At 37.8% G+C, this 14,618-nt stretch overlaps 1 protein-coding gene across 1 annotated transcript; it reads right to left on the bottom strand.

Annotated features, from left to right (window-relative positions):
- Positions 1 to 14,107: 14,107 nt before the first annotated feature.
- LOC113315741 (protein RALF-like 19) lies at positions 14,108 to 14,470 on the bottom strand. Its single transcript, XM_026564000.1, has one exon. It carries the CDS (start codon positions 14,468 to 14,470, stop codon positions 14,108 to 14,110), a length of 363 nt encoding a protein of 120 aa, XP_026419785.1.
- Positions 14,471 to 14,618: the final 148 nt, after the last annotated feature.

The following is a 14,618-nucleotide window of genomic DNA, read 5'->3' as shown; positions in this document are numbered from 1 at the left end:
TGAAAGGGATACGATTTATGCAATTTACCGTGTCTTGTAGTTCAAAGTACATGGTCTGTCATGATTCACGTGCTCAGTATCCGAAATATTATACCAAGTGTCGTGAATCGACAAGGTAAATTTGATTAACACATTGTTGATGGTGGTTTTTAGTTCAGGGTTAAGATTGTAAAACCTCGCATTTAATAGGTCGTCACTTTGCAAAAAGACAGAGCCACGTAAAAGTGATGAGTGTTCAACCTCTTCACTCGCGCATTTATTGAGCAACTCAATATTTTCTCATGAAATTTATCCAGAATGGTGCATGTAGCAACAATCCCAGATATTCTGTAAATTTTGGAACCTTGCCTGTGTTATTCAGTTAATATAAGTTACTTTGAATGCTTTTTGTGCTATGTTCCCCGGCTGAACCCTTAATGTTGATATGGCACGACAATTTGTGTTCACTCGCAACAGAGTAGCACGAATTTCCAAGTATCAAGGTTAAGGTCCTTGCATAAAGTATTTAATCGGAAATCATACTGCTCTCTGTCAATGAACTTAAAGAACTCTGTGTCAACACATATAATTCAACCAATTTTGTGATAATTAACATGATTTAGATATTACCCTGACTAATTTTCAAAAATTAGGGTTTTGCGCCCTACGCAGTATATTATACCTTGCCTGTCGAAATTAAGCCTAGGCGTACTAGGTAATTAATCCGCCATGGATTAGTAGGTGCAAAATCCTACCTAAAATCAGAAAACAAGGAATAAAAGGAGCCGCGGAATAGGAGCAGCAACAAAGGAAGGTGTGGCCATGCCATACTCCAGTCGGCGCCACTTGCAAGTGGCCACACCCCATGTTGCTCAACCAGACCCTATTTCCTGTCGACCAATCAGGTCGCCTTAAACCCGCCACACACACATGAGTTGTGGCTGGGCCCATACTTGCCGGTCCTATTTCCCATCGACCAATCAGGTCGCTTTAAACCCGCCACACGCACACCAGAAGTGTGGCCACGCCTATGCTTGGTCGTCCCCCTCTTTTTTCGACCAATCAGGTCTCTCTAAACCTACCACAATATCAAAAGAGGTAAAGTTGCGCCAGAAGGCCATAACGCCAAAACGCCAAATTGGCTTTCCAGAAGCCGCACCAACATGCCAAACGTGCAGGCCAAACGTGTCATTCCGCTCCAGTATGCTAGTGACATGCTGAACATGCCATGCCGCGCCAATACGCTAATTGGCATGCCAAACATGCCAAACGTGCCACTTTGCCGCAGTAGCATGCCGATCGTGTCAACATGCCATCAATAGCACGCCAACGTGCTAACCCACTTCTTATTCGTGGCCAAATGCCATAACATATTCCAATTAGGATATTCTAAACGGCTCTGCCTTAGTGGCATTAGTCAAAACCTTAATTTGCAGTCGTGGCCCAATTACGCTACTTTGGCCCTACAACATGCCACGGGCCATGTGGGACCCGCCAAACCCTAAAAACTGCGCCATTCTATAATCACCCGTGGCCATCCTTGCGCCTTGTGGTTATTCCCATATTATAGCCTGCCATAGTTCCTTTGATGTGGCCATGGCACCGATTGCATAAAGCGTCACCGTGTCATGGCCATGCCGTACGCGCTAATTAGGGTTTCGATATGCCAAACCCTAATTTAGCTAAAGTTTCCACGCCAACTAAGTCAAGTAATTCTCCTAAGGCCTTAAGTTTGATATAGCAACAGGGCCAATGTTTCCAGAGCCATATTTGGGTCTACCACCAATATGCCAAAATAGCTGCAATGGCTACGCCAGGCGCCACTTTGCCACTGGCATGCCGCTATATGCCACTACACCATTGGCATGTGCCAATGACGCCACTGTGCTGTCATCAGGCGCCAACAGAATGTGGCCATAATCAATGGCCACCCTTTCTCATGAGTTACGATCTCGACCGTCCGACTTCTCCACAGAATTGACAGGCCTGTGGAAAGTTTTGGGCGACCAACTAAGACAAGCCAAATAGCATCACGTGTTATTTTCCTGTGGAAAGTCTCCTGACTTTGACTTACCACACATAGCAACCTGCTACATGTTTTCCATGAAAACACTCGAGACATCAAACATGTCACAAACTGGGGGATGCTCATCAGGGTATTGGTCTGGCGGTTTACAGCGTGCGGCGTGCAACACGCCCATTATAAGAAAGTGTCAGAAAGCAGGGAAGTTAGTGGCGGTAAGGAGTGGTGGGTGTAAACTAACCAGTTTCTTCCATGGTGGGAACGTGGTCTCTGACATTTACACATAATCCCACTTCTCCATTACTCAATCACTCCCACTTTCTACGAGATCAGGGTGCGTTCAATATGATTTGTATAAATAGGTTTTACCTATTTTGACCAAACGACAAGTTTTGGTTAGAACAACACAGTATCCAAAAAAACACCAAAGAACTGATAGCTTTCATTCCACAAGCTAGTTCCAAATTCTGATACAAGTCATAAAATAGCCACACCTTCAGAATTAACCATTCTGGTCTCAAAACCTTCTTCGCTTCCCTCTCTAAGACCAACCATTCTCCTTCACTTTGTGACCGAAGCAAGACTGGAACGGCCATTTCTTGGTTTAGGCCAGGATTGTACAGATTGATCTCTCGAATCTAAAGTACTCCCGTTCAGTGCATTTGTTTTAGGTTGGATTTGTTTCTCATCCACACACCCAAATTTACCAAAACCAGTAGAAACAGTTTTTACCCAATAACACAGATGAACAATAATCTTTCTCATGAAAGAAAGTTCCTAATGATTGTTATTTCTTACCCTGAATCCCTACACCGATTGGCAATAAGCACTTTTTATGAATTTTTTCATCTACAACAGACCACATCCAGACGTTATATTAAAATTAACCTAACTCGGAAAGTTTACCACAACTCAATAAATTAACCTTACTAAATAGATAAAAGACACATAAGGACAGAGGTGAGCATGCATCGCCCAACCACCAACCCAGCCCAATCCACCCATAATTTTGCGGGTATGATAGTGTTGGGCATGGATGCATTTCTAGAAACCAAATAAATATTGGATTGGGTGCCGGTGCAAGTCTGGAAATACATTGGACACCCACACCTACTAGGATAAGGAGTAAATGATAAAAGATAACAAATGTATAAAAATATTTTGTATTCTGAAGGTCATTGGATGGTTCACCACACAAACAACAGAGTATTGTTATGTTGTCATAATTTAATACTCTTATAATCCGAGTAACCTAAGATGTAAATTAGTTTTTTGTTATAATGTTATGTATTTTTCTATAAAAATATTAAATCTATGGGTCCACCCATATCCAACCCGCCCACCTGTTATCCGCGAGAGTTGAACAAACGTGTGATGGACTGGACATGGATTTAAATCAAACACATGCAAAGACTGGCATGGGTAGCCTGATACATATGATCTCTGTACCTTGGTGACGATTATTATATAGGAGGAATTAATTCAGAATAGTAATAGACGAAAACTAGAAAACATGACACAAAGAGGTAATTCGAAGAAATGTATCTTCTCTAGATTATGAACAAGAAAACTGTTACAATTATCTCTTTGTTACTCTCACGATCTCTCTAAATAGTGGATCAACCTTAAACTGTTTTCTAAGCTTGCTTTTGACAATAACACAAGTATATGTCTACAAGCTTTCTCTAGGTACGTGGGTTAAACCTCATTTTCTAGGTGTAAAACCACACTATCTAGATCTATGTGTGTTTGTATCACAAACTACACTCTAAATGTCTTAGTATGAGCTAAACATCTCTATTTATAGCTTTAACGGTTTCGTAAACCTTCTAGGAATCTATTTTCTTATCTAGGAATAATTCCTTTTTTAGGTATATTTCCTTATCTAGGTATATTACCTTGTCTAGGAATTATTTCCTTATCTTGGTATACTTCCTTATTTTGGTTTGGTTTCCCAAACCTCCTAGGAATCTATTTTCCTTCTATAGGAATACTGCCATAAATCAGTAATCCCTCATAAATTACAATTTTATCCCCAATCCGTCTTGAGGATCACTAGTTCCCGGAGTATCCCCAATCTATCTTGAGGATCACTAGTTCCCGGAGAGAGGAAGATACACATGTATCATAGCCCCAACTTCACCCATCGCTACACCAACAAGTAAAGAGTAACATGAGAAAAAATCAGGCCCAATAACTGAAAAAGCGGAGGTCTAACAACCTCACCCAATATTTCGCTTAGAAATCTTTATGGACTAACTCCAATATACTTTCAAGAGAATCAACTAGACAGTCAGACTCAATCTTAAGAAAAAGTATATCAAAGAGTTATATCTCAATTTCTCAATTCAATCCGCAATCAAACAAATAGGAATTCGTGAGCATGATTGAATACAAGAGAAATAACTTGAACGGTACCAAAGACCAATGTTCAAGGATCAATCAATTTCAATCAACAACCAAAGGTTGGATTTACCAACTGATCGATTCAACGCACAACCTGTGATATTTCAATTATATAACAAAATATAATGCGAAAAAGAAATAACACAAACACCAGAAGTTTTGTTAACGAGGAAATCGCAAATGCAGAAAACCCCCGGGACCTAGTCCAGATTTGAACACCACACTGTATTAAGCCTCTACAGATACTAGCCTACTACAAGTTAACTTCGGACTGGAACGTAGTTGAGCCCTAATCAATCTCACACTGATCAAGGTACAGTTGCGTTCCTTACGCCTCAAGAACCACACCAGATTCTACATACTTGATTTCCTTAGTTGATCTCACCCATAACTAAGAGTTGTTACGACCCTAAATCGAAGACTTGATACACAAATCTGTATCACACAGAAAAGTCTATTGAATAGATAAATCTGTCTCCCACAGATAAACCTACGAGTTTGTTCCGTCTTTTGATAAATCAAGGTGAACAGGAACCAATCGATATACCAGACTTATAATCCCGAAGAACAACCTAGAATATCAATCACCTCACAATAATCTTAATCGATTAACAAAACAAGATATTATGGAATCACAAATGATGAGAAAAAGGTGTTTGTGACTACTTTTCAATCTTGCCTATCAGAGATAAAATCTCGAGCAAATCTTAAAGAAGATAGTACTCAATCACTATAGTAAACAGCAAGATCATAACATGCAACTACATAGAAAATAGTTAGGTATGGCTTCACAATCCCAATGAAGTTATCAAGTCGTTAACCTACAGGGTTTCGTGAAAAACCTAAGGTTAAAGGAGAATTGGCTCTAGCTTATGCAACTAGTATCACACAAGAGGTGTGGGGATTAGGTTTCCCAGTTGCTAGAGTTCTCCTTTATATAGATTTCAAACAGGGTTTGCAATCTAAGTTACCTTGGTAACAAAGCATTCAATATTCACCGTTAGATGAAAACTTAATTAGATTCAAACTAATATCTTTCAACCGTTAGATCGAACTTAGCTTGTTATACACAAATGAAATGTAACTTCATTTAGGTTTGGGTAACAGTACCTAAACGTGTACACTTAGTCGGTTCAACAATAGTTAACCAATGGTTAGCCATATGAGCACTTTCATATCAACCTTATTCATCTTCACCATAACTAGTTCAAATGACTCAAATGAAACCAGTTAGAGAGTTTTTCAATTGCTTAGATCTCATGGAAGTATACAAGACACAATTGAAGCAAAAAATCGATTTTGATTCACTCGAATCAATTCATGAACATCATAGCCACCGTTTGCAAAAGATTGCATACCTAAGTAGACGGACCGAGTTTGGTTACGCCAGTACGCGTATGGGTACGCATACCGATTCACATTCCAAACTCCAGCAGAAATTCACGGAACCCAAACTTCCACCAGTACGCGTACGAGTACGCATAACTAGATTCCGGACTTCCAACAACCAACCAGTACGCGTACGCATACTTAGGTTCCCGGTTTTGGATTTTTACACAAATGTGAATACACACTATGTTTATATCCAAACATGGTTAATTGTTCTAAACTCTCATTTCAATCATTGAAACTTTCTTAGAGGATGGCAATAGTTGTTATCCACAAACTATTAGCATCAAAGCGATTTTCAAGTTATTGAAATAACCAATATGACTTTCGTCAAGAGTAAAGATGAACTTGGTTAAAGCGAAAGCTTACCAACACATATTTCGAGAAATAGATAAGTGAGTTAAACTCAACTCGAAATAGCAAATGTGTATAATTAAAGTCTATATAGCAATATGAATTTTGTCTCAAAATAGGTGATAAAAATAGATATACTTTTGAATGATAGATGAGTTCAAGTCTCCACATACCTTTTCTTTATGAAGTTCCACAAGTTCCCTTGAGTAGTTCTTCGTCTTCATTCGATGAACGTCGTGGAGTCTAAAGCTCAACTACACTTACTATCCTAATCCGAGACTTAGATATAAGTAGACTAGAAATCAAGACTTATAGTTTTGGCAACTAAACTTGACAAACAAGTTTGAGATAGCAACTTTGCGAGTTCGACCGAGCAGTGCTCTAACAATACCCCTGCCAAGTATGTATGTATATAGCAGGAAAAAAGAAGTCATGTTGATGCACATCCTTCCTTATTAACAATGACCGAAGCAAAATAAACTTAGATTTACAACATCACGAAAAGTCATCATTTGGTAATAAGAATTTCAAATTATTTTAAGTAGCCAACGTAAATTAACTTAAATAGCCCCTTTATAAGAGACCAACAAATCCCAAATATAAAAACTTGCTAAGATCAATAACAAAATTCGATATTTGATGTTAAAACATCGTGAAATTTTGATGTTTCTGCTTCTAACTAATCTAAAAATACAAAGACATTCTTATTTCTTTATAAAATTTAATTAGTTATTCTAATACTCTGTTTGTCACACTAAAGACGACCTTTTCATTTTTAAAATTGTAGTCATTCCAAAGTTGACCCTTATAAATAAACAAGGTTATATTTCTAAAATTATCCTTTTAATGTATGCTTGCCAGCCTCGTAGGTGAAAGCAAAATAGTAGATAATAAAATATAAGGAAATGCGGGTTCATCACCCCTAGAACTGCCTTCTTTTCAAAGGTAGAAGCCTTAGAACTGCACTGTCTTTTCGACTACGGATGTAGATGTAGAGGCAAGATTGCCCATTATTATTATGAAAAGGGGCCACGAAGGCTTTTATTAAAAAGAAGAAACATACGAAAATTTACATTGATTTGGCAGGGAGACCCGCGACAAGTTTCCCCCCAATGCCTTTTTGAATAATGATGCCTAATCTGAGGAAAAGAAAACTGCCTAATTATTATTGACATCATGACTTGCCATGCAGTTTTTCAATCTTTTCAAAAGGATTGTAATGTCTTCACTCAATTCCCCAGTGTCGTAAAGGCTAAAACACCAAAACCATATCCATGAGTCGAACACAGGTCAGCATATTTGTTGCGTTTGCGTGTGATAGCAGCAGAGATTGCGTGGCCCGGTGTGAAGGCGTGGTTTCCTCCTTTGGGAAATGGTGAAACACCAGTGACGTCTAAATAGATGTCCTTTCCATTCTCCCAGTTATATATCAAGAGGTCTGCCGGTTTGAGAGGTGTGTTCCTGTCAGGTATAAGACCCATTGACGCCTCTTTTCTTGCAGCTACTCCAGCTTTATAGCACAGTTCAACAACACAGATCTCTTACCATATCATGGCGATACTTTAAACCCACTTCACTAGCATAATGGATGGCATGGTCACCAAACCGATCCATAACCTGATTACAACATGAACAAATACTATCTTCTGCAAATACTATCTTATTATTATTATTATTATTATTATTATTTTTTATTATTAACAAAAGAATCAAATAAAAGGTACAATGTCGATAGAGGGAAACCTAGCAACAATTTGAGCCCCTACACCTTTTTGAATTGAAATACTTAATCTATAAAAAAGAGAATTACCTATTTTGTAATTGAGATCATAATTACCTATCTTGTTTTCTCCACTTTAGGAGAACTTAGTGAAGACATGGTCTTGAAGTGACAATGTTGCCCTTTTGACACCATCTACACTTAATTATCTTATTATTTATTATTATTATTATTATTATTATTATTATTAAATCTTAGTATACGAAATATGTATAGTTTGATAGTCATTTTTATATTCATTATCTAGGTGTTTAAAATGCTTTCCAACGACATAAAATTCACAAAAGTCCTAGGCATAGTTTCATAAATACATCCTTTCTAAATTTTTACTACTTAATATCCATAAAGATATAACGGGGAAAACTACTTAATAATATCCCTCCGTCCTCCTTGCCTTAAGAATTGTGCAAACTTGAAATAGGTCATCTTAGGTGGGACGGATGGAGTATGATTTAAGACATTAAAAATCTAGGTAAAATAAAAAATAAGATAATTAAGTGTAGATGGTGTCAAAAGGGCAACATTATCACTTCAAGACCAGAGACAAAATGATAATTCCGCAGTTAGGGACTGAGTCATCATACTGTAACAATAATTATCTTCAAAGTTCAGCAAAATTAAAAGTGAGAGAGAATTAGCCATGAAAAGGAGTCAAGAAGACAAGCTCGATCCCTATTACCAAAAGACAAGCTCAACCCCATAGAAAAAAACCCAACTCTCCCGGGAGAGGTTAAGCCCTGTGCTCTCAAGGCACTAACTGCCACGATTTCTGGCAAAACGTCCTCGGAAGACTGTTGGTCGTAATAATGTGATCCTTAAGGCGAACTGTTTTTCGCGTAGGTTATGTAGAGCGTAAAACGTCCCCGACAGACTTATGAACCAAAACAACCATGGTTTCAGCATGTCTTCGCGATACGTGGCTGGCTGTGATATCGTGATCTCTATCATACATCCTAAGGCAGACTGCTGGTCACATAGGCTCTGTTGACGCGTAAAAACGCCCACGACAGGCTTATGACCCTGAGCAGAGACCTCCATGTTTCCCGTAAGTACGACTCGTCCCTATTTGAGACTAAGGTCCTAGTACATCATCGAGAGATACAACTGTGACTCGACTCGACTTACTGAGGCTTCCTGAATAATTTCTTGTACATCCCCGCCAGATACATTGATCATGCGACAGATTCCTAGTACATCGATGCGACATTGATCATGTAGGGACCACTATACAAACACAATCGTTATCGATTCCTAGCACATCTCTGCAAGATACGCTGGTCAAAACAAGTGAGCCGATGTCTCTCTTATTAGGCATGCAAGCCTCCCTATTTGTCTCAAGCATGTCCCAACTGACTCTGAAAAGACTTAATCTCACGAGTTAATCCTTAACCGACCCCATGCTTATCCAAGTTAAACCATATCATCTGAAGAGTCTTGTATAAGCACAAGACTCAGGAACAAGCCTCTTTTTCGACGTCTCAAACACACTCACGGTTAGTTAATTGAGTCTAAACCGTGCATGTTTATCCAAAAACGTGGATAAACCCCTTTGAGCTCTTCATGCTTAACAAAGGGACCCACGGGAAACAATACAGCCTTACATGACTTGTGTGACCGGGGGGGGGGGGGGGGGGGACCAATCTCAGCTCACTCACACTCTACACGTGATCTTTGAGACATTCCTTGCATTTTCACGTGATTCATCCTAATCATGCTCACAAATCAAGAGAATATTTCTCTACCTGGAGAATTCGGTTGTAGAGATAACACACAACTTTCTCATAAACTCTCGGAGTAATTTTTCTTCAAATTCTAGAATTCTTTGATCTCTCTCTTTACCCGTTTCGCTCCATAAGACCGGCCCTAAGCCCCATTTCTTGTGACTGACACAACCTTTGAACGACCTCTATGCGTGGTTTAAGCGAAAACTGTTCTTTCTCAAACTCCCGTAACACACTTTTAAAACCCTAATATCCACTTTTATCCGCTCTTAGGTAACTACAGTAGCAGTAAGTATCTCAAAATTTGAATACTTTTATCGCGTTTGTGTTATTGCTACTAGGACAAGTAAAATTGAATGTTTATGATTATTTTTAACTCCCAAATTGAAATTAAAGTATACATATAATTGTTTTTTATAAATAAGAAAAAGCTATGGAGACCAATAGTTAAAAAAAAGTAGAACGAGAAGAAATGATGATATAATCAGGTGTGATTCTCCATTTTATTTATGCAAATTTAATTTAATTAATTATATATGTTTTTAAATTTTTTAGAAATAAAGGCCTTGAGAAAGGCTATCGGTCTCTCTCAACAATTGGCAATAAACAAATTGGAGGCCTAGACCAAAATACAGTAGCAGAGTTTACCTTAGCCAACGAGTTAAGGTACGAGAAACCTTATTAGGAAGTCTAGGTATAAAATTAAATTTATAAGAAACAAGATTAGAACTGAAAAGGTAAGGGCATCTTTATGTTGGTCACCATAAAAAAACTCGAGCAGAAAATTGATTAACCAACTCTTTCCCATCACTCTTAACTGTGACATGAGTGAGCTTTAACGCCACTGTCATCTCCAAGATATCCTAAACTGAATTCCCGATTCAGCTAGGGAAGGAACCTCAAAAGTCATGGGAGCATAAATGGAACTTTACTGATGTGGTCTTTTGTCACATATACTGCATCATTGTCCATGATAAAAAAAAACTCGAAAGAATCATGAATGTTACATGTACTTCGTCTAAAAGGTGGAGGCATTCATTTATCAACACTAATGACATCATCAGAATAATCGGTATTACACTTATTACTGTATTACGATTGAAAAGCTAAAAAATGGAAGTAAAATCAAGGATAAGATAAGTTATCTCAAAATTTGGGGCCCTGTTCACTTCGAATGCTCAATCGCATTTGTTGCGTTGTTGGCAGAGCCAGGCCTAAGGCCGTGCGACTGCACAGGTCCCAGTTCTGTTGAGGGACCAAAATTCACACGAACCTATAGTTATTAGAAAAAATTCTTCTCCATCGAATTGAGATTCGAACACACGACCTCACGGTGCTACTAAAGCACTTAATCCACTGAACTGTTTGTATTTCTTCTCCGTCCAGATTCGAACATACGACCTCATGGTGCTACTAAAGCACTCAATCCACTGAATTGTTTGTAATCAGTTGGTTCACTTTAGATATTATCAAAATTTAATAGATCTCTACTTCCTACCACGATTCACAGCTCATACAGTCATACCTTAAAGTTTAGTATATACTATGATTCACACCCCATACCCCAAAGTGAAAATTAGTAAGTGAAAATTAGTATAATTCATGGCTATACCTTTTAAATTTTCCTCAACATATTTTCGTTCTCGTTGGTGGACATCAACCAAAAATTCATATTTTATATTTTCTTTTATTCACTGGAATATGCATTACCACTTTCGTTAGTAGTCAGTTCCTTTCAGTGCACCACGATTCACTGGAGTATGCATTACCACTTCCGTTAGTAGTCAGTTCCTTTCAGTGCACCACGGATTCTAACTTTACAAATAATTAGTGTTTCCTCCCTTCCCAACATATCTAATTAGTGTTTCCTCCCCAAAAAATCAAAATTAGTGTTTTCTCCCGTAGTTAGATATTCCGTCCAACCCTCTGTTAGCTGAGTCAGCACACACGTGGCAAAAAAAAATCTTTTTTAGTGAACTACCAAAAATAACCTTATACCTCAAGATCCAAAATCTTCATCATCCCCCCCTCGACCGTCGACTGAGGATTTCAGTTCAGGTCAAGTATTAAGAAATTAGGAGTTCGGGTTGAGGTCAAGTCGACAGCAGCAACAGATCTCCTTCATCTTCAAATCAAAATCCAACCCAACATTGTTTTTACCAAAATATATATCATCATAAGTTCGGTCACTGGGCAGCCATGAATACACACCGCCCTTGTAATTCACTTCTCTTCTTTTATTGCTTCACCAGATTATGCAATCTTTTCTGCCGAAACCTTGAAAGAGTGTTCTTAATTTCTCACCTAACCTAAGCACTCTTCAATCAATTAGGAAAATAAAGAAATAATTCTGAACTACAGTTGCAACTTTAATGGTGGAGGGTTCAAATGGTTGCTCTGGCTAGCTTTACTAATCATACCCATCTCAAAAATCACCTTTGTACATACCATTTCCAAAACAAAAACGAGATTTCAGAAGAACATATGTCTTTGAAACTAAAATTTCTGAGGAACCCTAAAATTTGGGTTTTTTTTTACCCATTTGTGAAATTGAAATTTCGATTGAGCTCAACGATTATGTGATCAGTCATGATTGATCATCATCAGCTGCTTCTTTTTTTGGTTCTCCCCAATTTCACAGAGAAAAAAAAATCAACAAATCCATGAAGTTTCTCCCCAATTTTAGGATAATGAAGATAAGAAGTTGAAGACTACATGGAGTTGTTGCTGGAAGTATTAAGAAATTAAGATTTCAGTTCAGGTCAAGTATGAATCACGAATCAAAAGGAAGATTAGATGCTGTCGATGGTAAATTGATTGTTGATTTTAATGAAGAACACGACAAGTTGGAGTTTGTTGGTGGCCGTAAATTGATGGAGATGCAGTCGAGCTACCGGCGATTTGGGGTTTTCGATGTGAATCAATCATGAGTTTACAACAGAGAAGTATGGTTTGATGGACGGAGTTAGCCTGGACATCTAGCTTATGGATTAATTTTCAACGAAGGAAATTAAAACTGTGAAGAAAAAATGGTGTTTAGAGATTATGGTATGTGGATCCGCAGATGTGAAGGGAAGGGGAAAAATCTCCGCCATTCATTTTGTCACTTTATCAACAACCGTTAGATTAATTTATTATGGGAGGGTATTTGGGATATTGTATTTACACGTGTACAATTTATTCCATGCGTGCACAGGTGCTGACTCAGCTAACCGAACAATGGATGGAATACTTAACGATGGGAGGAGACACTAATTTTAATCTTTTTAGGGAGGAATCGCTAATTAGCGATCTTGCGAGAGGAGGAAACACAAAATAGTCCAAAGTATAAAGAAAAATATTTAAAAATAAATATTGATAATTGGCATTATTATTGTTACAAAATTACCAATCAAAATAAAAAGGCCCCAAACTTTTTTTTGGCACAGGACCCTCGTAGACTCGGGATTCGCTCTGGCTGTAAGGACGAGTAATTCAAGGATTTTTTTTGTTTTTTATCCCATATGGATTCCTGGTCCCTAGTTAGCAATTCGGAATTCGTCAAACGTACGGAACGGCAAACGTACAAGTATTATACGGTTTTGTAAAACCCAAATTCGGTCAACGGATCGTGATTCGTCAGTAATTCGGAACGGCATACGTACGTGTATAATTCGATTTATAAATATGAGTTTATGTAATAAATAATTAGTATTTATAAGGTCATAAACTAATTTTTAGGCATATGTGTGAGTTATTTAAAGAAAAAATAAACTTAGTATGATGATATTAATAATATATACAACATTAGTCATCAAAGAGGACGTGGTATAGTGGTTTAGATGCTTGGTTAGCGAGATTTAGATCTCTCTCACCTTCACCTTCACCTTCAAATCTCTTCTGTCATTTTTGTTTCATAAAAATTACAACAACGTCTAATATTGGGCCGTGTATGCTTGGGAGGCAGTAAAGCCCCAAAAATAGGGCCTTTGAAACTCAAAAGCTAAAGAGTTTCTGACGAATTAAGCGGACGTATCATTCGAGATACGTAAAGTTCATGAATGATTCACGAATAATCCGAAAATGCCACATAATACGCGTTTTGGGTTCGGAGTTGCAAACACACGCGAATAAAACGGTAAAATTCGTGATACGTAAAAAATCGTGAATGATGCGCGAATCATTCGCGAACTTACTAACTAGGTCCTGGTCGCTGCGCATTAAATAATAACAGCGATAATAGTGAAATAAAAATATGTATAGCATCGTTAAAAAAAAAAAAAAACAAGGCGAGACTAGAGCAACGGAGTCATCCGTAATTTCCCATTTTATTTACGCAAATACGATTTATTTAACTACATAGTATTGGTATTTGCAGGATACCGCCAAATTTTGCTCAGCTATTATGACTAGCCCAGTAATTCATTATTTATTCTATTTTTATTTTGTTTCCCTTTCTTGAAGATCATCATCACTTTAGCTGATTATTCTTGCGCAATGAGTGAGAATGCTGCACCCTCTAGTATAAGGATTAGCTTGTTTGGGTTTATGACAATCGTAATAAGACATTCCAGGTTTTCCACAGTAAGCCCTGTTCTTCTTGAGAGCTTCATAACTAATATGTCTCTTAGGCTGAAACAGAGAACGACGACTAATTTTGGAATCCATCATTAATTCATTTTCTTCATCAATGCATTCTCCAATTAAACCGTTACATGTTTGTGTTGATGATCTTGTTACGCCCTCTACCATATCATCAGGAGAAGCAGAAATTGATGATTCTGCTATCAAACAAGCCATAGCTAGTAAGAAAAAGATCGTACAAACTTTGAAAGCCATTGTTAAATAATTGAAAACAAACTATAATGGAGAAATGGAGGGGAGGGGAAGAGCGGCTATATGAAGTGAGAAAATGGTAATCATTTGACATTTTAATCTTCTTTGCGGGTTAAATTCGTTTTAAAAAATAAGGTGTGCTATCGATGAA

Source organism: Papaver somniferum, chromosome 10 (genome assembly GCF_003573695.1).
Source record: "Papaver somniferum cultivar HN1 chromosome 10, ASM357369v1, whole genome shotgun sequence".
In the NCBI taxonomy this organism is placed as follows: Eukaryota; Viridiplantae; Streptophyta; class Magnoliopsida; order Ranunculales; family Papaveraceae; genus Papaver; species Papaver somniferum.
This window is presented reverse-complemented; position numbering and strand designations above follow the sequence as displayed.

What these genes read in the sequence shown, in the direction of transcription:
- LOC113315741 (XM_026564000.1), bottom strand. Translation starts at nt 14,470, where the DNA reads ATGGCTTTCAAAGTTTGTACGATCTTTTTCTTACTAGCTATGGCTTGT.